The 24,279-nt window shown below is 38.9% G+C and overlaps 2 protein-coding genes across 2 annotated transcripts; one reads left to right on the forward strand and one right to left on the reverse strand.

Annotated features, from left to right (window-relative positions):
• The first annotated feature begins 4,544 nt into the window (after positions 1-4,544).
• LOC126373284 (WD repeat and HMG-box DNA-binding protein 1) lies at positions 4,545-18,447 on the forward strand. Its single transcript, XM_050019369.1, has 16 exons — positions 4,545-4,700; positions 4,895-5,138; positions 5,271-5,517; positions 5,650-5,765; positions 6,267-6,435; positions 6,923-7,048; positions 7,739-7,952; positions 8,738-8,920; positions 9,589-9,751; positions 10,427-10,553; positions 11,618-11,826; positions 13,026-13,124; positions 13,893-14,015; positions 15,083-15,397; positions 16,182-16,316; positions 16,999-18,447. Exons 1-16 carry the CDS (start codon positions 4,624-4,626, stop codon positions 17,287-17,289), a joined length of 2,838 nt encoding a protein of 945 aa, XP_049875326.1. The 5' UTR covers positions 4,545-4,623; the 3' UTR covers positions 17,290-18,447.
• On the reverse strand, positions 17,637-23,615 carry LOC126373315 (mitochondrial enolase superfamily member 1-like). The gene is made up of 9 exons (XM_050019429.1): positions 23,407-23,615; positions 22,459-22,677; positions 22,051-22,173; positions 21,309-21,459; positions 20,720-20,877; positions 20,285-20,427; positions 19,804-19,967; positions 19,128-19,309; positions 17,637-17,876 (listed from the first exon to the last, which is right to left on the reverse strand). The coding sequence occupies exons 1-9, from the start codon at positions 23,503-23,505 to the stop codon at positions 17,742-17,744; spliced, it is 1,374 nt and encodes a 457-aa protein (XP_049875386.1). The 5' UTR covers positions 23,506-23,615; the 3' UTR covers positions 17,637-17,741.
• Positions 23,616-24,279: the final 664 nt, after the last annotated feature.

The raw sequence follows: 24,279 nt of genomic DNA on the forward strand, positions 1-24,279 counted from the left end.
TCAAAATGGTATTTATATGCAAAAATAAGTGTTGCTACTAGTAAGGCATCTGTTCAATGCTTATTGCTATTGATGGCTATATAACAGCCTTAATTAAAAAAAATATGGAATTATAAATTTGATATTCCTTAAGAAATAGCTCCGAATCTTTATGAACAGTGAACAAAAGAAAAACTCATATATTTAATCTTTAATTAAATTTTTTACATATAATTAAAAGAAGTTATGTGATTTTTACGATGTTTACGGTTTCTGGACAACTCTAGACGTAGGATATCACTGTGGCATGTTCGTTCTATGTTTATTTTTTGTCTACTCGAATAACAGTTAGAGGAAAATTTAAAACGTATTCTAATTTTAATATATAAACTCATGTAAGTTATATTTTTTTCTGATTTTAATTATTCTACTTTTGACATTATATATTATGACATCAATATTCATCAACATAAACATTTTCACGTCCATGAGTGGCAGGAAACGAAGAGTACTCCAATTTCCCGCCAAAGTGTGGAAATGAATGTCATTACTTTGAGTGAGAAGAATTCATTACCTATACCTAGTGTTGGGTTCTTACCCGGAAAATTCCCGCGTTTTGGGAATTTTCCCAATTCTGAGGGAAAAAACCCGAAAAATTCCCATTTCAAGGGAAAATATTTTTTATCGCATATATTTGTATTAAAAGTAAGGATTTCCAACAAAGACCATTTAAATATAATGTATGCCTATTTATGCCCAATTTATCTTCTGTCGTAGTGTCGTATGAACTCTTAAAAAACTTAAAGGAGATCATCGGACTTCGGCCCAGAAGTCAAAGTGCCGGCCAAAAAATAATTTTGCTATATTCCGTTAGATCTTATCCATATGAGCATTTATTACTATGGCACCAAAGCTGTAGGGTCAATATCTTCGGTTTTATTCGATTTTAAAAAACTGTATTTTTCATACATTTTTGGTGAAAATTTAAAGTGCGGCCAAGTAACAATAATGGTATATATCCTTAGAACTTATCCGTCTGAGCATTTATTACTATGGCACCAAAGCTGTAGGGTCAATATTTTCGGTTTTATTAAAATAAAAAAAAACTGAATTTTCATACATTTTTTTTGAAAATGTGAAGTGCCGGCCATGAAACAATATTTGTATATCCCGTTAGAATTTATCCATTTGACCATTTATTATTAGGGCACCAAACGTCTATGACCATTATTTTGACTTTTGTTGGACTTAACGTTATAGTTTCTGTGTGAAAAGTGCCGGTTAGCAAAAAACACATGTCAAAGCTATCGAGAAGATACATGTAAACATTATTCACTATGACAAAAACGTGTATGACCATTAATTAGTTTGGCTTTTGTTGGATTTAAAAAAAACTTGATTTTTGATTCATTTTGTATAAAAATAAAATATAACAGGCGCGTTATTTAAAGGATCGTCAGAATGTTTATTACTATGGCATTAAACGACTATGACCAATATTTTGAACTTAATTCGATTTTCCAAAAATCAAAAAAAAGTTTTATCTAGTGATAATGGAACTATCTTGCGAAAGGCGTAATATGGTGGTCGTCTTTTGAAAAATAGGTTTGCGTTTGACCACTACCTTACCTGATGGTGATACACGCTTAAGAAACTACTAGTTTTAAAGAAAAGTGTATACAAGGAATAAACAGTGGGGTGATAGAGGTACCTACTATGTTATCGGCCGAGTAGCACCAGGACATTGTGATAGGCTTACTTGCAAAGTACAACTACCCGACTCCTGTTTTCCCTAACGGATACTTCAGACGTCATGCCAATATACGAGTTTCGTCACTAGATGGCAAGCTTATCTTTGGAGGGTGGTAACCATTTACAGTCAAGGTGAATCAATACCATAATTCAACCTAAACTTAGGCCGTAACGTTGAGTCGAATGCAAAAACTACAGCCAACGTCATATCTAAAATCAGATAGTATTAATATAGAAGTTCACCTAACAACACACAAAATAAAAACACAAAATATTTATCTGACTAATAACTAGTCATTGGGAAAGCTTTGCTTGTTGTCATTGTTAAAATGTATAAAAAAAGTTTTTTTAAAAAGTCCAATAAAAGCCAAAGTCGACATTTGGTAGTATAGTAAAAATACGTCGTTCAAGTCGTTTACCAAAAGATTTGACTTATTTTGTTTCGCTGGCTGACATTTCCCCATTTGAACCAAAACGGAAAGAGAGACGAATAAAAAGTCAAGATAACGGTCAAAAATGTTTTGCGCCAGATTATTAAATGTTCTAAAGGTCCTTTGTAATCCGCCGTACCGCATCTTTTACCCAAAGCACTTTATTTTCATACAAAATAAATAAGAAATCAAGATTTTTAAAATACACTAAAAGCCAAACTAATGGTCATACAAGTTTGGCGCTATAGAAAAAAATGTTAACAGACATCTACTCGATACTCTCAACATTATATTTTTGCTGGTCGGAATTTTTCATATTTAAACTAAAACGTAAATTCCAATAAAAGTCAAAATAATGGTCATAGATGTTTGGTGTTATTAAAAAATATTGAGAAGCAACTATTAGACAGATTTGACGTATTTTTTTCGATGGTCGGCATTTTAACATATTAACCAAAAGTCCAAATAATGGTCATAGAAGTTTGGCGCCATATTAATAAATGTTCTGACGGTCCTTTGTAATACGCCTGTATACCTCTTTTTCCCAACGGACATAATATTATTTTTTACAAAATGTATGAAAAGTCGAGATTTTTAAAATCCAATTAAAGCCAAACTAATGGTCATGCACGTCTGGTAAAAAATGTTCAGAACAATCTACTCGAAAGGTTTGACACATTTTTTTTCTCTGACCGGCACTTTCAAAATTGGGCCGGCCAAAGTATGGAAAGCCGATGATCTCCTTTGTAATATATTTTGAATGGAATGTTCGATTTTAGTAATTCCATGCAAAGATATCTACATATTATAGGATATATAGGATGCTTTTGGCACGAGAGAATGTCATCATCGAGGAGCAACATGGTTTTGTGCAAGAAATTGGGAGGCACGAATACCTACAGATATTATTTACTTGGACTATGAAAAAGCTTTTGATCGAGTTCCTGTCACACCATTGATTGCTAAATTAGAGCCCTTTGGAATCAGAGGCAATGTCGTGAAGTGGATTGAAGACTTCCTGTCAAATCGCACATTCTCTGTGCGCATCGGAGAATCATACTCTGTTCCCAGAAAAGTCCTCAGCGGTGTGCCCCAGGGATCGGTGTTAGGACCTATTTTATTCAGTATCTACCTTACAGATTTTAAACATGGTATCATGTCTGATATATCACTCTTTGCAGATGACACGAAAATAACGGGGAATCCACTTAGCCATAATATAATCCAAGATGATCTTGGTAGAGTAATTGCTTGGACCCGAGATTGGCTAATCACATTAAACGTAGACAAATGCACTGTGTTGCATGTTGGCAGCCAACCACCCCACGTTGAGTTACACCATTGACTCAAAACCTCTCGAGTGTGTTAAAAAACAAAAGGACCTTGGCATAACGATAACACATAATCTAAAGTGGGACGAACACATTATTGGAATCACTAAGAAGGATAACTCCCTCTTATACATAATTAGAAAAGCTTTTTATCATATAGATACGGAATTGTTTCTCAGGCTTTACAAAACTTACTTACGTCAAACCGCTTTTAGAACATGGGTTTCAAATATGGAGACTTTACTATCGGAAGGACATTGCACTACTAGAGAGAGTCCAAAGAAGAGCAACAAAGATGGTGACAGTACTGGCTGGCCGGAGTGGACCTTAGCGGGGGCCGCAGGACTCCCACTCTGGCTTGCCTTCATTGGCCAGCCAGAGTGGGGCGTTAGAGCTATACTCTCGCAGGGTGGAAGTGAAAGATGCATAAGTCGCGAGTTGGTAAGGCGGGTAAACCGCCTCGCAGAAAGCGGTGTACACCTCTTGACACCCTGAGATGCTCACAACCATGTTGCTGCCTTGCCGTCCAGTCGCGTCGGCTAGATAGGTGGCCCAACCAGTGAGTGACGAGTCACCGCCTGCCCAATGTATCTCTGTTATTAACATTGGTCGAGCAGGCGCCATAGTCCCCCATAGCCCCAGTATATAGGTTCACTAACCCCCAACCCAATAGCCCAATTCCTTTTGTTCCCATAATCTGCAATAGTCCTACACGAACCAGGGATTGTCTTTGGGTGTACTCCCATAGTGCATACAGGGATAATCGCCGGTTGGTGTCACAACACATTTAGAGTAAATTGTCTTAAGGGGCCTCTACGTGTTGGCTTCGGCCCCACGCACGCCTTCCAAAAGTCCGGGACTCCATGACAGACCCGACCCGAGACATGGAAACTACATACAAATAATAATAAGATTAAAAATAATTAAATAAAAAATATTTTCCCATGATTCGGGAATTTTTCGGGTGTTTATTTTATTTTCCCATATTTTCCCGATATTTTTTCTTTCCCACCCAATTTTTTCTTTCCCTGCCCATCACTACCTATACCTACCTCTTGGTTTATTTTACTTCATAATACAATAATTTAGTTAGGTAACTTAGTAGATGTGTATAATATTTAAGCTATATAATGAAAATAGACAGCAAGCCCCTTCGTTACGCTCACGCTGAAGGTCATACTGATGTTTGTTATACCGAAGATGGACAGTGAGTATTATTTTTCTTTTAACTCATAAATCATTTATTTACAAGTGCTTCCATTATGGAAAAACGTAGCTGACGAAACTGATAATAGGCCTTTCTATTCTTATATCTATGATTTGAGTATTCCTCAGTTGCATATTATCTAGGTTACTTTGTGACTGGATTCAATATCGAAAGGATATTGTCATCATTTTCAGACACATAATAACATGTGGGCACGATGGAGATGTGAGGATATGGGTGGACATAGAGGATGACGATCCGAATTCACACTGTGTGGGTGAGAGTGCACTGGCTGTGTGTTTTAAAGACAAGAGGTTGTATGTGGCAACTGACAATCATGCTGTGCAGGCTTACACGTTCCCCGCATTCGACAAGGATGGTATTGTTACAAGGTTTACTGCTCCAGTCACACAGATTATGTCCAGTAGTAAAATTGAGGTGTGTAGTCATATTTTATGAAATCTAAAATATTATTTTTCATTATATAAATCTATTAATTATAATTATACTGTAGTTTATTATTAAAAACAATTACATAATTAACTATCACTATATTTTTTATTTTTGTAGGCTTTGGGTTGCACTTCGGAAAATATGGAAGCGAGAATTTGCAATCTGGAGGGGGGTGCTCCCCTGTTTGTGATGTCGGAACACAAGGGACCAGTTCTAAGCACATCTATATGCCCTCGCATGAAGTATGCAAGCACAGCCTGTGGAGATGGAGTGATGAGAGTATGGGATATTGATACACAGAAAATTGTGAAAGAGATTACCTGTGTACCTAAGATTAATACTTTTTATGCTGCTAAGGTTTTATGTAAGACTTTATTATATTGATTTAGGTCTTTTTCATTTTTCTAGTACTGATCTTTACTATAATTACATTCCTATTTACTCAGTTCTATGATTAAGAAAAACTTTTTTTTTAAATTTTGTCTTATTTCCACAGGTAGAATGGACTTTGAACCATCAGAAGGAAAATATTTGGCTTATCCATCCAACAAAGAGATCATTTTACTAGATTCTGAGAGCTGGGGGCAGAGAATGACCTTTACACATAGTTTGGTTTGTATATTTAAAACATAAACAGCCTATATTATATGTCCCACTGCTGGGCACAGTCCCCCCCTCAATCAACCAGAGGGGGTATGGAGCATACTCCACCATGCTGCTCAACTGCAGGTTGGTGGAGGTGTTTTAACAGCGAATAGCTGAGACCAACGGCTTAACGTGCCCTCCAAAGCACGAAATCTTACGAATCTTATTTTTCAGACAATCAGGTGATCCAAGTCTGTAAAGTCTATCATGTGTGTGTTGTATATTTAAAAAAACAATTTTTTCTTTCAACTTTCTTTCAGTCAGAAAATCTTTTTTTTATAAGCAAAAACAATACTTCCAAATAGAAGTCTAAATCAAGAGATTTAGATTGTCAAAAATGTTATTTATCCAAATAAGTTTTGTTATTGACATACTGCTGGGTAAGGGACCATGTACATTCTATGTTTGTGGATGTTGTCTTCACATACCTTTTTGTGTAATCTTAATATGTATTTTTTTACATTTTAGATAAAATGTGCTATATCCCAATGTCTGTTCTCTCCATGTGGACAATATTTGGCTGGAAGCACGGTGGCTGGGCAGATTGCAGTGTGGGAAGTCCAATCTGGCACTTGTATGGGAATCATTGAGCATCCCACTTCACATAACGTCTCTGCTATGGCTTGGAATCCTAAAGGTAATGTTTCTTTGGAATCTCAGCTTTTTATTGCTCATATGCTTAATTTTTTTTATAGTTTGATATCTTTTTATTTCATAACCATAAAAATACCATGCAATAATGAGGAGTTCGGTGGCGCAGCGGTTAACGCGTTCGGTCTGCGATTGTTGAAGTAAAGCAACTTTCGCAAAGGCCGGTCATAGGATGGGTGACCACAAAAAAAAAAGTTTTCATCTCGAGCTCCTCCGTGCTTCGGAAGGCACGTTAAGTCGTTGGTCCCGGCTGCATTAGCAGTCGTTAATAACCATCAATCCGCACTGGGCCCGCGTGATGGTTTAAGGCCCGATCTCCCTATCCATCCATAGGGAAGGCTCGTGCCCCAGCGTCGGGACGTTAATGGGCTGATGATGATGATGATGAATGTATGGGTAATAAGTGTTATTACTTACTATTATGTACACTATGCACCAGTAACATGGACTAAAATGTGTTTTGTTTGTTTCAGGCAATGGAGTTCTTGCGTACTGTGATGTGGCAGGGCAATTAGGCACTCTAGTAAACTGCTACGGCAAAGACAGTGGCAAATTTGGCGCCGATTCTAACGACATTGAGATGGTCGAGAGGACTGATGGTAAACTACATGTAATTTTTTTACAATTTTTTTTTTTAGATTTGACATGAGCAAAGTGTATAATTTACAACAGTTTACAAATATATAAATAATTATATATACCTTATAGTATCAGCCACCCTCAAGATGTAGATAAATATATGTCAATCGAAATGTCATATGTAGAAATCAGACGCACGCACTAGGATATACGTACTATCCATTATCGGCAAGTGACAGTCGTTAGCGGAATTGCTATCTACTCGGTCGTACCCGCATCGATTTAATATATCCACGTGGATAGCATTCTTTGCTCCTATTGGTCCAAGCCCTCGGATTAATTCCGCGCCGCGCGGCAGTAGATAGTCGTGCCGACCCGGCTGGTAACGTAAAACGATTGATTATGAATGTTTTGTAAAATATGTTAAGGGACATTATAAATAACATCCCCTTGAAGTGAAAACCACGTAAGCACCTTTTTGACAAATCACATTCTGGTGTGAAAAAAACCTCGACTTTTTTAAATAACTTTCAAGTAGAGTATATATTGAGACCACAATTTTTTACCTAGATTCAAACTTGCTTGTCTATTGCAAGGCAAAATTATATATAGTAGATAACTCATTTAATCCTACCCACACAAAGGTTTTTGTCCAGTCAGAAGTCATCACCATTGTACTTGTTTACCAACATCTAAATCTCAACTTTCAGACAATGACGATTTAGTTGACAACTTAATAGAGAACTACGAAAGCGACGACGATAACGCGATATCGTTGGAGAAGATCAAGAATGAGACGCTAGGACTGATAACTGAACAGGAAGACTCCAGGCCTCCGTCCCGTCACGCTACGCCAGCAGTTACTACTGTACCGCCGCAGCCGCCATTCCAGCCGTCTGCCACCCCTTTACATCTCGAACACAGGTAATAAAATGTAATCAAATCTAACCTACAAGATCCCACTGCTGGGCAAAGGCCTCTCCTACCTGTTTCCATTTTTTGCGGTCTTGTGTGAACTCTGGCGAGCCGGACGTCTGGCGGGTAATAAAATGTTTTTTTCTTCAGTGGACTTTCGATTTTGGTATGTTTTGAATGATGTTCTTTTTATTGCTAAGTAAGGATCTCGGCTGCAAGTTATTCGTGACTTCGTGTGAAATACTGTGATGTTATAAACAAATACTTTACCAAAGTGATCCTCATCATTCAACTGTGACATTGTTAATAATTATGGAACATTGGTTGTTTTACTTCTAACAAATTATGATGGCCCCCATTCCTGGAGACACCTCCTAATTTTATTTCAACTTATACCCATCATTTTCTTATTCGCCGAAAAGGAAAAGGACAGATGATTGAACCCTCAGGCGATTAAATAGGCATCTGCTTATTTAACTTGACGTGTGCTATCAACTTAATTCTGTCGGGTTATTGGCCAATATCCCAATATAAAATTTTGGAAGGGATTTTTAAATTTCTGCCTTAAATTGACGTGTCTTCCATAAATTTTATGCCTGTCGATTACCTGTCCCTTTCCTTTTCGGCGGTTTTTTATTTATTTTATTTTATTTTTAAAAATACTTATTTATTCCTTGACATTCTGTGTTAACTGGTTGCCGTGAAAAGATTGTAATATAAGTAAATTCCATCTTATAAATCACTGTTTTCTAACAGTCTCTATTACCTTGTTAATACGAAACTTTAATTTGTAGATACATGTGCTGGAACGACATCGGCATAGTTCGTTGCCACACTGCGGAGAACGGCGAATCTAGTATTGATGTGGAGTTCCACGACACGAACCTGCACCACGGCATTCATTTGAACAATTACTTGAACCACACTATGGCCAGTTTGTCGTCGAGTGTGCTGGCGTTAGCGTGCGAGACCCCAAGGTGAATATTGTTTTATTTTACAACTAGCGACCCGCCCGGGCTTCGCTCGGGTGCAATGCTGAGGAAAAAAAATGAAATTATTTACGATATCACATTAAACATACATACATACATACATAAACTCACGACTATTTCCCACCAGGGTAAGCAGAGACTATAGAATTCCATTTGCTTCGATCCTGACACACTTCTCTTGCTTCCTCCACATTCATCAATCGCTTCATACACGCACGCCGGTTCAGAGTAGATCGTATTAAACCTTTTCCAAGGACATCTCCAATTTGGTCATCGTAATTCATCACACATCACATTAAAAATAACAGTATTTCTCCACTATTTAATGGATGTTATTATACATATAAATCTTCCTCTTGAATCACTATATCTATTAAAAAAAACCGCATCAAAATCCATTGCGTGTGTGAAACAAGGAATCATCTTATTTTTCGGACAATCAGGTGATTCAAGCCTATAATGTCCTTACTAAACAAAGGACAGTCTCACAAAGTGATTTCGACAATGTCCCCATCGGGAATCGAACCCGGACATCCTAAGCCTAACGCTTTAACTTCTAGATCACGAAGGCTGTCGGTCTAGTATATAATAATCACATTATCAGTCCTATAGTGACAGGTTACCATTCAATAATCTCTTAAAATACTTTTCAGCAAATTGGTATGCATATCTCTGGTGGGTAGCAGTAAGGAATGGAGTGTATCGATGCCAGATACAGAAGAGATCCTATGTGTGTGCGCATCCAGTGGAGTAGTGGCCTGCGCGACTAACGCCCGCTTACTAAGACTCTTTACACCTATGGGGACTCAGAGACAGGTACTGAATAACAATAGTGCTTACCCTGCTTTCACGTAAAATAAAAGGAATTTCGGTGACTTGACTCTTCTTCATACAAGTGATTCGAATTGGAAAAAAGGGCGCGGATGGCGCCTCATATTTATAGCAATAGAGAAACTGCGTCTAGCCGAAAACTACTAAACGGATGCAATTCGGCCTCCGTGATCCAGTGGTTGCGCGTTGGGCTCACGATCCGGAGGCCCGGGTTCGAATCCCGGTGGGGTCATATCACAAAAATCACTTTGTGATCCCTAGTTTGGCTAGGACATTACAGGCTGTCCGACATAACCTCGTCGCTCCCCCGGGTGGCGAGGTATCCATGAGGATTTCCCCTTCGTTACCAAAAAAAAAAAAAAAAACAAGGACATTACAGGCTGATCAGCTGATTGTCCGATCAGTCCGAAAGTAAGATGATCCGTGCTTCGGAAGGCACGTTAAGCCGTTGGTCCCGGTTACTACTTACTGATGTAAGTATGTAGTCTTTACATGAGCCATGTCAGGGGTCTTTGGCGGCTCAGTAATAACCCTGACACCAGGGTTGTTGAGGTTGGTATTCCACTTCCCAACCTACACGATAAGAAGAAGAAGGGATGCAATTGAGATACGCATTAGAAGCTTTATCAACGTTTTCAATATAAACATTATCGGTGACAGGTTATATCGCTTGCCGGACCAGTGGTGACCTTAGCAGGATACAACACAACAATCTTGGCTGCCTACCACAGGTCAGACCCTGGAGTTTCTGACCAACACCTCGCCATGGACATCATAGCACTCAACGGTAAGTTACGGGCACCATGCCACTAATCTGCATCATCATCATCATCAGCCCATTAACGTCCCCACTGCTGGGGCACGGGCCTTCCCTATGGATGGATAGGGAGATCGGGCCTTAAACCATCACGCGGGCCCAGTGCGGATTGACGGTTATTAACGACTGCTAATGCAGCCGGGACCAACGGCTTAACGTGCCTTCCGAAGCACGGAGGAGCTCGAGATGAAACAAAAACTTTTTTTTTGTGGTCACCCATCCTATGACCGGCCTTTGCGAAAGTTGCTTAACTTCAACAATCGCAGATCGAGCGCATTAACCGCTGCGCCACCGAGCTCCTCTACTATTCTGCATACATCCTTAGAAATATGTAAGGGGTAACCATATAGCTTGTAAATAATATTGACATGATTTGGTTTTTATAAGATAGGAGAGGAGAAGCCTCCGTGGTCTAGTGGTTAGAGCGTAAGGCTCACGATCTGGAGGTCCGGGTTCGATTCCCGATGGGGACATTGTCGAAATCACTTTGTGAGACTGTCCTTTGTTTGGTAAGGACTTTTCAGGCTTGAATCACCTGATTGTCCGTAAAAGTAAGATGATTCCGTGCTTCGGAGGGCACGTTAAGCCGTTGGTCCCGGCTATTAGCCGTAAAAAACACCTCCACCAACCCGCATTGGAGCAGCGTGGTGGAGTATGCTCCATACCCCCTCCGGTTGATTGAGGGGAGGCCTGTGCCCAGCAGTGGGACGTATATAGGCTGTTTACGTAGGAGAGGAGAAGAGAGAAGATATCCACTTCCTCATAACACTAATACGCTCATAACATACTGGTTTTCTTATACCATGGATTATACTACTTATTACTTTGCATCATCATTCAAAACCTCGAAACACACACTCTAGTTGTTGTTGATGTAAGTATTTAGTCGTTACATGAGCCATCTCAGGGGCCTTTGGCGGCTCAATAGTAACCCTGACAACAGGGTTGATGAGCTTGGTACTCCATCTCACAACCCACACGATAGAAGAAGATAGGATAAATTTAAATTCATTTAAAATTTCGTGTATTCTTAGGTCGCCAAGTTCGCAGTAAGACCGTTCCTGTCCCATTGACTCCCGGATCAAAACTATCCTGGATCGGAACTTCAGACGCCGGGTCGCCCTGTGCTTACGACAATACAGGCATTTTGAGACTATATGACATATCCAGCGGGGTATGGATACCTATCTGTGACGCCGGCACCCATTCCCGTGGCGCTTCCGATACCTGGTTCATTGTTTCTGTACGTATTCTTATATATCTGCTTGGTCTTGAATTGGGTCGTGTACTAGGTTCAAGATAAATTATGAAATTCTGATTACTAAATAAAGTCAGATTTAAAACTAACGAAAATCATTCTCTTTTTTCTATTTAACTTATTTGTGAATTTTAATCAAGAAAAACGTAATAATAAGTCCGACATTTTATCACGATTTTAGATGACGTCACAGTGTGCTTTTTCATACAAATTCCATAGTCATTTCGTGTTTTGCCGTTTAGTAAAAAGTAACTGATTTGACTAGTTGGAAACTAGCCTATTGTGCAGGTATGTGTAAAAGTCGACTAAGGGTTTGTGTCCCAGATGTCGCCAGTGTAGCTGTCAGTGTAGCCACTAACTGGTTATGGGTTCCAGGAGTGGATCCAGCTTTTATGGAGGGGGGGGGGGGGGGAGGCAACAGGTCGTAGACAACCTATCTCCGTAGAGAATTAGATAAAATTGCAGGTCATGGTCATGACCCCCTCTGGATCCGCCCATGATGGGTTCAGTCAAAATTGTTTTCTGATGATTTTTGCTTCTGCACATACGGGAGAGAGTATGAACCTAACGACAGTGGGTTGTTTTTATCTGCTTATTGTATGAGTGTATAAAGTGACCAGTTACTGCAGATTGTCAAGAATGAAACCTATTTATAAACACGATTAATGATCGAAATACATTTATTTATACAATAGTTTATTGCACACGGCACAAAACTCAATTTGATAACAGGAAGAAACAGAAGATAAAAGGCACAAATTGTCTTAAAGGAATAATTATACATTTCTGCTTCATTTTGTAAGAAATCAAACCAGAATATTTACACCAGTGCTGTGTTTGTCAAAACTTACAAGTCTACACGTTCACAAGCTACAAGTTACTCAAAAGTACGAGTAAATTACGTTTATCAATAAAAGTAGAGGGACTACAATATACTTGTGAAATAAATATTGACACTTGCAACATCTAATTTACATGTGTAGTTTTGATCAATTATTTTTTTTCTTCCTATCCATCCATAGGGAAGGCCCGTGCCCCAGTAGTGGGGATGTTAATGGGTTGATGATGATGATTTTTTTTTTCAAGAACATTTCTTGTAGTACAGGGCTTGTAAGTTTTGATAAACAAAGCACAGGTTTATGTCAAGCTGTGTAGTATTAATTAATCATAAACGATTTTTTCAGGTATGTGAACTCACGCAGAAGGTCCGTGCTATTCTATGCAGAGGTTCATCATTCCCACTGACAGTCCCTAAGCCGATTGTTGCGGAACTGTCGATACAGGTATGATAACAAAGTTATGTTTTTCAACTATCATATTTAGCATATTTTGTTTCATTAATCAACTACCACTTGCTGTTAAACCGATACTCTGTCCAGACACTGACCTAACAATACAGATTTCAAATATAACTTTGGAAGATTTTATACTTTTTTAGTAACATCTGTTTTTATATGTTCCTTCACTCTGTTGAATAAAAAATCAACATTAGATGAACTCAGATCTTTATCACTCTAATTCACCGAATTCGACTTTTTCATGTTTGGAGTATAGATAATTGGTATCACGTGGTTTTCAAGAATTGTGCTCGGTTAATGGCAATAAGCTCGCCCACTATTAATTTAAGAGCCACGCTCTTGTCGGTGTAGCATTTTCCATGCCAGTCTATCAAAAGCCAATTCCTTGATTTCCCTATAAGACACGATGTTAAACTTTTCTTTAATCTGTTCCACATAAGCTCTACATACATACATAAACAACCTATATACGTCCCACTGCTGGGCACAGACCTCACCTCAATCAACCGGAGGGGATATGGAGCATACTCCACCACGCTGCTCCAACGCGGGTTGGTGGAGGTTACGGCTAATAGCCGGGACCAACGGCTTAACGTGCCGTCCCAAGCATGGAATCATCTTACTTTTTCGGACAATCGGGTGATCCAAGCCTGAAAAATCCTTACCAAACAAGGACAGTCTCACATAGTGATTTCGACAATGTCCCCATCGGGAATCGAACCCGAACCTCCAGATCGTGAGCCTTTATTGCAGATACCTCTCTGCGAGTTGGACTCGGAGAAGGGACAGTATGAAGAGCAGCTGGTGCGCTGGGCACACACCACCTCCGAGGTCGATGTCAAGACTGCAAGGGAAACTGCACTCAAATTGTTTGCTGTAAGTATCTTCTTGTTATAATTAATGATCAAAGGCTCCACCAAATAGGGCCGTACATCTGGATGTACGGCCGGGTTCCATCCCTATTTGGTGGATATCCCGACTATTCGACAAAGCGCTTCGCATCGTCCTTCATTATGCGCACTGCTAAGGAGTGGAATTCTTTGCCGTCTTCTGTATTTCCGAATGCATATAACCCGGGTGCTTTCAAGGCCAGAGTGAATAGGCACCTTCTGGGCGAGCTCGCTCTATCTTAGGCCTCGTCAATGCCATCGAGCAAATCTGGGGCTAAGAGTAAACCCATCAAAGGTAAAAAAAAATGTGGTACAAATTCGATGTCGAAAAAAATATGTTCTGAGGTATCAATAGGGTCGTCTACACCGAGCCTCGCATGGTCTACTGATTAATTCTATTATTCGGTGTCGATTCTGATTTTAGCGGACTAAATAGTTAAAAAAAACAATTATAATTACGTTTAGTGCAAGAAAGGGATAGCGCTAGTTTTAGAACTGTCGATGTAAAGTAATTCGGTCGTATAAACACTGACATTCTATAAACAAATAGACTCCCATTGGCTAAGAAGTAGATTTTCTTAAAAACCTTCCGTACCACGTACGTATACAGGTTGTGAGAAGCTGCAGTAGTTTTAGACGGATGAGACGTTCGTTATTTAAAAATTGACGATTCAAAGTGGAACTATGTTACCTACTGAATAAAGATATTTTTGAATTTGGACTTGTTGTAAATACGTACATTGAGTTATGTAGATAGTATAAGTCTGTTCGGTTCGTTCCCTCATTTTAAGATAAGATGTTTTGGCTGTTCAAATAAAGTGCAATAGGGCAGTGGGGCTTATGGCAGCTCAGTAATAACCCTGACACCAGTGTTGATGGGGTTGGTAATCCACCTTACAATCCACACGATAGAAGAAGAATAAAGTGCAATATCGTACAAGATGCGCTGCGGGCACTTTTACAGAGATTGGTTGTCTATTAGTCATACAAGGTCGATGCCTATCAAGTAAAAAGTCGATACGAATGTTGTATCTGGATTTAATTATGTTACAGCTCGCCTGCAGAAGCGAAATAGAACAAAGAGCTCTTGAACTAATGGAGCTGTTGAAGGACGAGCGTCTACTACCTCTGGCCGCCAAGTACGCGTCAAGGCTTGGCCGAATGCACTTGGCGGAGAAACTGACTAACTTGGCAGATTCTTGGGAGAGAGATGACAGACTGAACGTGGCACAAAACTCGCATTTCGCAGAGTTAGATACTCAAGAGACGTATGACGTCACTAATACTGAACAGGACTTGAATTCGAGTCTCATTATACCACAGAAAGCTAAGGAGAAAAAGGAGAGTGTTAATGCTATTAAGCCTGTGGTAAGTATCGACTTTTATTAACTTATAATGGTGCTGATTCCAGTACAGTCATGAGCAATATAATGTACCCACTTTAGGACTCTGTCGCACCAACATATTTGACATTTAGTGAGACTTACAGTTCAATTTGTCAAAAAAGTTAATCTGACATGGTACCAAAGTCTATGTACATATTAATGCTCGTGACCGTACACACCATCTAATTTTATTTTAAGTTATACCTGTCATTTTCTTATCCTCCTAAAAGGAAAGGCATAGAATTTATGGAACACACGTCAACTTTAGGCAGACAATTAAAAAAGCCCCCAAAATTTTATATTGGCCAATAACTTGAAATTTGGACCGCAAGAGGATTACACCCACTGCAAGAGTATTCGAAATTTAAAATTTAAAAAAATATTTTCGCAAGCATATTTAATGTTGCAGAATTAGAAATCACCGGAAAATGTTAGCTGTTTCAGTTATGAAAAATCTACTTTTGATATATGAAACATATAAAATGTACTTTACCTTGAATAGAAACATAAACATATATAAGTTCACGACTATATCCCGATTGGGGTAGTACGTCCGTCGCAAGATGAACTAAGTACCACGTCTTACTGAGATTTCCTGTTAGACCAACGTGAAAAGTAGTTCCTTGTATCATCATCATCAGCCCATTAATGTCCCCGCTGCTGGGGCACGGGCCTTCCCTATGGATGGATAGGGAGATCGGGCCTTAAACCATCACGCGGGGTTCCTTGTATATAAGGTCGATAATACATCGTCACTGACATTGCAGCCTATAAAATCGTCACCGGGCGGCGCGCGCAACCCGTTCAAGAAACAACAAGAAGCAGTCAAGAATGTACAGAGCCCGCTCAGTTTGACTGACAGGACACTCGTGGAGGTACATTCCACAGAAGAAAATAACGACGTGAGTCTAACCAGTAGTGCAATTTTACAGCTTATCTAACTTATGATAGTGTAGTGCTTAGTGGTGGACTGTAGCGTGTAGCATAAAGCGGCGATCATAATATATCTTATTGATCGCTCTGATATACAGAGTGTTAGTGACATCGGGCATCGTAACGAAAACTTTAAGGCATGATTCAGACCGTGACTCAGAGTTGATATCAATTGGAATTTTCCGCCGCACAGGTATCGAACTGAAAATAATTAAAGAATAATCACAAAATAAACATGAATTTTGCGATGGAAATTTCCACTTGATATTAACTCAGAAACATGTTCTGAATCATCGTTACGATGTCACTAACACCTTGTATACATACATACAGCCTATATCCCACTACTTGGCACAGGCCTTCCCTCAATCAACTGGATGGGGCTGTGATACAGTGCATGAATTAAAGCCAAACCAAGCACCCAGCTCCAAAATAATATAAAAACTTAATTCTTAGACTTATTTTTAAAATGGGGGGGGGGGGGGGGGGATAAAAAGCAATTCATTTAAAAAGCAATTATTGTAATGTAGTCTTTTTAACCCCCCAAGAGTTTACTTCAGATTAATATAGATGTTCAGCTTGCTAAAAATAATAGAGTAGCTATTTATTTTACTGTGTAAGAATTGAGATTTTTTTTGTTTCATATTGTAGCCAATGAAACCAGTGGAAGGCGAAACGTTTATGGACTGGTTCGCGCGTAACAAGACAACCCTAGAGCAAGAAAACCCAGAACTTACTCCTTCTGAACTCACCAAGCACGGCGTAAGAGCATTCAAGGCTCTACAGACTAAAAACGTGCCTAAAGACGACACTAATAAAGCTAAAAATGGTACACCAGAGACCAATAAAAGGAAGTTAGATGAGGTGAATGGTGACACTCCCGTCTCTAGCGCTCCTAAACAGTCCAAGTTGAGTGCTTTCGCTTTTGCAAAGAAATCGTAGTATGGACAGGTAAGTGGGTACCTAGGCTCGTATATTTGAATTGTACGTCCCCAACTCACGTGCGAAAATGTATATAATATACCTGTCTCATCTTACAAATGACAAGGTCTGATATGCTACGTGAAATGGGTATATACTTTCGCATGCGAATCGACAACGCATGATTAAAAAATACGGCGCCAAGCTCAAGGCACACAGGGGTATAAGTTATTTGCCATCCCATTTCTGTGTATAAAACTCGGCTATCACTAAATAATCCGTCTCTGGATCGCTTGGAGGGCCTCTTGTGTGTGCAGTGATCTTCTAAAAAAGTTGTATCTAACGTGGATTTTAAAGAAAGACCAATGTTGATCGTTTTGTACTATTTATCATGATTAAGTTAGTTGTACATAGTAAATAAGTAAACATTTTACAAAATAAACTGTCTTCTTAACAATATAAAGGTTTATGTTTTACGCGTTGACCGTCTCTGCCTCATCGGGGGGCGGGAACACTCCTTCTTTGAACATACGTTGCCACTCGCTGCCACGCGGATAACCAAATTTTTCAATCGTTCCCGGCAAAAATTGTGTGCTGTAGCCCGGTAGCTGCAATAGAAGAATAGTAGCCGTAGGTTATTGTAGACGAAGACAGATCTATATAATGAAAATCGTTCAAAACTGCGATCGTTCGATCGAACAAGTCATTATAATATCATTCGTCGTCCCAAAAAGGTCAGAATTTCATAAAATTCCAAACGCGGATGTGGTGCGGCATTCATTGAAGAACTTTCCAGGCTACGGTCACCAGAAGCAGTATAGACGGCGTTGTACAGCTTTAAAGTGATAATTACCTATTTTCTCGTCGATCTCTGCAATGCATCATACCTATGCCCGCGCGCTGTGAAGTCTACCTACCAATGTTAATGTTACATTTTGTTGCGATGATTGTTGGCATTCTATTGCTTATTACTTAATATTATTTATATTCTTAGCTGCTATAAATGAGAACGTACTGTACTCTCATATTACCATCTACATTCATATAAATTGTCGCTGTGTGATATAGGTTGGCTGTGTGGGTATTATTAATACTCCATTCCTGATTGATAATGCCAACATAGTTAACTTTTCAAAATAGTTCTCAATGTATGTGTCATAAATTTCCGTATGGCTTTATGGCCGGCGAAATATTTGTACTAAATTCATTCTTGTAAGTATTGTTAGACTGTGTCTGTAATACTGTAATCTATTAATGTGTAATAAAGACTTTTGAAATCAAAAAATCAAAATCAATCACCTATTTTCTCATTACTCGGGTACATAATTATTCATAATTAATTGGAGTATACATAATATAAAACCTATCCATCCATAGGGAAGGCCCGTGCCCCAGCAGTGGGACGTTAATGGGCTGATGATGATGATAATATAAAACATAAACAGCCTATATACGTCCCACTGCTGGGCACAGGCCTTCCGTCAAACAACCGGAGGGGGTATTAGATTATAGCTTCACTTTATTTTGATCAGAATTATAATGGGTGGAAGATGTAATTGTACCTGAGTGTAATAAAAACGGTCATCATTTATACCCAAAAACAAAGATGATAAAAGATGCATAATATCTGTTGTCCATGAAATTTGAAGGTTAAACGAAGAAAATTCTGTACAGTGCCATCTATATAGTTTTTGAGGAACATAGCCTGGAAAGTCCCTCATTGCCGTTTAGACTTGCATGCCATGGCTGGTATGTATAGAGGACTAGCGACAACGCACCAGGCAGCCCAGAAATTTTAAACTGAATAGAGGTATCGCCAAAGGTAAGTTTAATGTTTTTTCTAAAAAAAATATCTTTACCTTAGGCGCAAGATACCGCGCATTCTCCACCACACAAGGGTCAATGAAGTGCTCATGTTGTTGGTCGACGTACTCCACCAGGCGACCCTCCATGGTGCCGGAGAGACACGCGTAGTCCCAATATTGAAGATGCTGAACCATCTCGCATAGACCTACGCCACCCGCGTGCGGGCATACTTTCACTGGACAGATAGAAATTAGAGTTAAACCAGGGATTTGCATAAGGGGAGCAGCTCCCGCTGCGCGAATTATATCGAGGATCTCGACCGATAGCCGTACGACGTTTATCCACGTAGATAGCAGTAGCAGCATTAGCCCTTGATATAATATGCTGTGCCGCAAGTAATGGACGAGACGAGAAGGAAATCGATAAAAAAGTTTAGGATAGGGAAAAGAGAAAAACAATAACTCTTTGTCATGGTCGTGAGTCTTCAGCAGTCCGCTGCTTTGGATTAATTTCTGTATCCACCACACAAATAAATGTTTCTAGCAGTTTTTACAGCAATGGGGTGTATATGTGGTTGATTGGATGTACAAATTGCCAATGATTGCGGGAAAGTGTAATTTTATTTCTACATTTGTGTACACACGACTTAGGGAAGTCTTTGCCTTTGCAAAGTTGTATCGTTTTACTTTATACCTACGTAAGCCTAAGCCGCAGCGGTATCTCCCTCACCTCCAAGTTTCTCAGCCATGAGATACACAGAGAGTATCTCGTTGATGCCGCCGATCCTGGCAGAGTCTATCTGGCAGTACTGCATACCACCGCTCTGCAGGAATTGCTTGAACATCACGCGGTTGGCGCACATCTCACCCGTCGCCACGCCGATCCCGTAAGGACTAAAAAGTGAAAAAAAAGCTCATAATCTATGCTTGGTTTGGACTTGAATTAATATGACAATTAAGCTTTGTATAACTGTTATTTGAAAATACACGAAAAGCGAACTCTTAAAAATTCCGAACTAAAAAGGTCGGAACGTACGGTATATCATCCGAGTCCACATTTTGTTGATCCTTTCGTGAAAAATGCTTTGACTCAAGTCTTTTGTACCTAAAATATGCTTGAACACTTGAACCACAGAACAGCAGGTAAGGAAGATTTTAGTTTGAATAGTTAACTACAATGTTTCCAGTAAACATGGTTTTCGACAACTTACGCTAAAGCTTTAGAAATAGCCGCATGCCCGTAAACATCATCAGGTGAAGTCGGTTCTTCAATCCACATTGGTTTGAGAGGTGCCAATCTCTTCATCCACTCGATAGCTTCGTTCACGCTCCACGCTTGATTTGCGTCTACCATCTACAATAATAGGTGAGTTATCACTTTTAGCAGGTAGAAGTGAATAATTAGTATAAAACTCTATAAACATCCCACTAACTTGCAACTCCTCGCTATTAGTCTAGGATGGTAGTGAATACTGTCTCTTTAATGTTTTTTTGTTCTGAACTGTGATAACGTTAGCGTGAACTAACATTTTGCTTGATAAATGCTTAGAGAATGGTCCTGTTTACTCGTAATTAAAACTCAATCAAATGTGGTACCTATTTCGGGGATATTCTCTTTAGAAATGAAATAGGTACCTAAAACTTACCAAGACTTTATCATCACCAATGTACCTTCGCACGGCGCTGCATCGTCGGTAGTCGTCTTCAAAGTTAAGGCCTACTTTCACTTTAAAATGCGTGAATCCTAGTTTTAGGTACTTCTCGCACAGTTTCTTCAGAGTTTCGTCACTGTAGCCCAACCAACCTGGACAATTGCAGAGAACTTTTTTTATACAAATTTTATTCAAAATCAATTCCAAGACAAAATAAATACAATTAGCCACTTAGAATTACAATTAACATTAAATTATTGCACAAACAATGCAGGTCAATCTAAAATACCGCTCCCTCTCGTACCTATTCGTTTTGTATCGTATTCGAAGACTAATGAATAGGTCTTGCTTGATTGAACATAATCTGTATACATTTTAGACGATCACTTTCATCGATCCACCATTGGAACATAAGCCTCTCAAAAGGGTTATCAAGCTACTCTTCGTGGGAATATCCTAATCGCCATTCTGGACATACGAGTAAGACATTTACTATTAGTACATTACATTACATGCTATTTATTTATCCACTACTTTTAGAAAACGTTACCGATTGGAATAGGAAAGCGAAAACGTTTCTTACCTGCTTGAGTAGTATAGGCAGGGTAGCCGTTTTCCAAAAGAGTCTTAATTCTCCCTTCCTTGCCAGCCTTCTTGCTTTTAAGCAGTTGAATGGCCTCTTCTTTAGTGATCACGTCGGTGATCCAGCGAAAGTCTATTGTGGATACCAGTTCCTGAAGATAAGAGAGTGAATTAGGAGAGTTCCCACTATGGTGGACCGAGGATATGCGAAATTGAAAAAAAAACCTCTAGCGATAAGTGTTTTCTCTTCCGATCCCGCTCCGGGACTGGGACTTCCCTCACTGGGCGTAACTACAGTTAATATTATGATGGGTTTGTAAATAATTCGAAATAATCTTCTTAAATGCAATGTATTTAAAGGAAGAACGGTAAAGATTTTATCTTCGTCGTTGGTGTTTCATTACCAGCCAGGCTACCATGTGCAACGTGATAAAATTATTGATCGATTCAATCAATTTTGTCTAAATCGATAAGTTTGTTTTTTCCCCTAACATGTGTGGCACGCGTGATTTTGTTCGTATTTTGATAGAACGACATGACTTATTTAGGTTCACTTATTAGCACCAATCGACAAAACGACATAACTATATCTTCAGAATCGATAAAATTACCGTGACACAATTTTATCACGTTGCGCGTGTTAGCCCTACTGGAGTGTAACCTCTAGTGCTGCTCACAACAGTATATTATATACTGTGGGTCATTAAACGTCAGCAAATCGTAAAAAAGTAATGTTTTCTTACTTCGGGTTCCATATCGACGAGTAGTCGCCATACAGGTTTGTTTTCAAGTCTAGCCCACAGGTCCCATAGCGAATTCAAAATGGCCGCCACCGCTAAGTGTGCAACACCTTTTTCAGGTCCAATCTAAAAAAATATTCGATCCATCGATCATACTCACAAATTCAAATGATTATGATCCTAGTAATTAGAAATAGTTCAAAATAAATAATTTAAGGATGAGTTTTAAAAGAATACCAATAATACATTTAGGAGTTTGATACTGTTAAAATACCTCTAATTTGTTACTTCGTAATTTTCAATAAGTACCATGACATATTTTGTAATAACAATTGAAAAAAAATCGATTTTTCAAATGAATAAGTATTCTACTTAATATCGTAATAAAAAAATAGACGTAATATCACGCACCCATCTCATCTGCGAATCATTAGTAATTGCTCTCCAGAAGGTAGCGAAGTCTGCAAAGATATCTGCAGCATTCTTGCCGACGACGAACCTCTTCATGGATCTGATACATAGCACGATGATCTCGGTTCCTCGACCACTTGTGAACGTCAGGCCAAAACCCTGCTTGCCGCTCTCAGTAGTTATCGTCACGTAGGCGCAAGAGTAGTCTGGGTCTGTGTGCTGAAATGCGAATACACAAATGCGGATTACTTTATTTCGTTTACAGTGGACCTAGCACGAAATACCTGCGGTACACCATCGTATCGTAGTAATTTTTTTTTAGTCGTACTCGATACGACGACGATACCTAAGCAGCTTTTTCGTTCATGAGCTACAGAATAGGCGGCGAAAAAACAGCGACAGGTGAGTACTATTTAATTTGGTTCACATCCGTGAGTGACTTATGGGTCTGCTCACCCCAATAGAGTAACTGCCATGAATTTATAAATGCATCTTTAATATCTAATATTTGATTTGGATATTGGTATTGGTATTCAGTTGAATAAATAACATTAATACGTACCTAAAACCTTGAACCCAAATATGATTCTAGTTGTATGGGTTTCTAGTTCTGGTACTAACCAGAAGTACCCCATAGCTTTTGTTCCGCTACGAAAATAAGACTAAAATGGACGTATGGCGTTGTTTTAGAAGCTTGTTTTTTTACAGCTTCAAGAGACCGCAGACACAAGTATTACATATATGTTAATTTCAACTTGATACCTCCAAGCGTTCCCGAGTAAATGGGTCTTGACAATCAGACGAACGGACAACAAATTGATCCTATAAGGATTCCGTTTTTCCTTTTGAGATTCAGAACCCTAAAAATGTGTCCATAACACAGTAGTTAAGTGGAATAAATGTCTTGATTGTCGTACATAATAAAAGGCGATTAAGTAACTGACTTACCAAAGCATCGGAACCATGGCCTCCTAGTGATGTAGGGAACCTCACATCTTTAACGTCCAACTTCACTATATTTAATCCTGCTCTATTAGGCACGGGCATTGTTATTATAATACCGTATTTTAAAATTATTATAAGTAATAATTAATGTAAGTATTTATGAATTATTACTTTAAATAAGCAAGATACCGTTCGAAAAGACACGAGAAGAAAGACTGAAAGATAACCCCAGTTTAGTGCAGTTATCGCTTCAGTTTATTTAGTGATATGTTATTTGCTCAGTTTGTACAAGTATGTTAATTGTTGTTATGTTGCTGTTACCTAATAGATAGTGTTGTTGTTTTGTTTGAAGGTTATCATGAGGTATAAGTTGTTCTAACGGCCTCTGTGGTGCAGTGGTTGAGCGTTGAGCTCACGATCCGGAGGTCCCGGGTTCGAATCCAGGTGGGGACATCCCAAGTAGCAACCGATTGTCTTAAAAGAGAATTGTAGATATCTTGAAGGCAAGTAGACTAAATCAAGCCCTTGTCTTGGATAAGTCTTATATGTCTCCAAGATATCCCTCAAGATATCTTGAAGACACAGTTTAGTAAAAGTGGGCACATACTTTAACTCTTATACAAGACAGACTTAAGACAACGCTAAGTCAGACTTAAACCCTACTTTAGACAATGTTCTTGCGTATTCTAAACTTAGAATTCTTGTAGTATCACTTAATACCAAGAATGTATACTTGAAGATATCTACAATACTTAGTTAAGACTATAGGATTGAATTGCACTGAGTCAATTGTAACTTAACGAAGTAAAACTTCAGGTCATACTTAAAACGATTTTTACTTCACGCGTCTTTATTTTAGAATATAATGGCGAACAT

This window comes from Pectinophora gossypiella, chromosome 2 (assembly GCF_024362695.1).
Source record: "Pectinophora gossypiella chromosome 2, ilPecGoss1.1, whole genome shotgun sequence".
Lineage (NCBI taxonomy): Eukaryota > Metazoa > Arthropoda > Insecta > Lepidoptera > Gelechiidae > Pectinophora > Pectinophora gossypiella.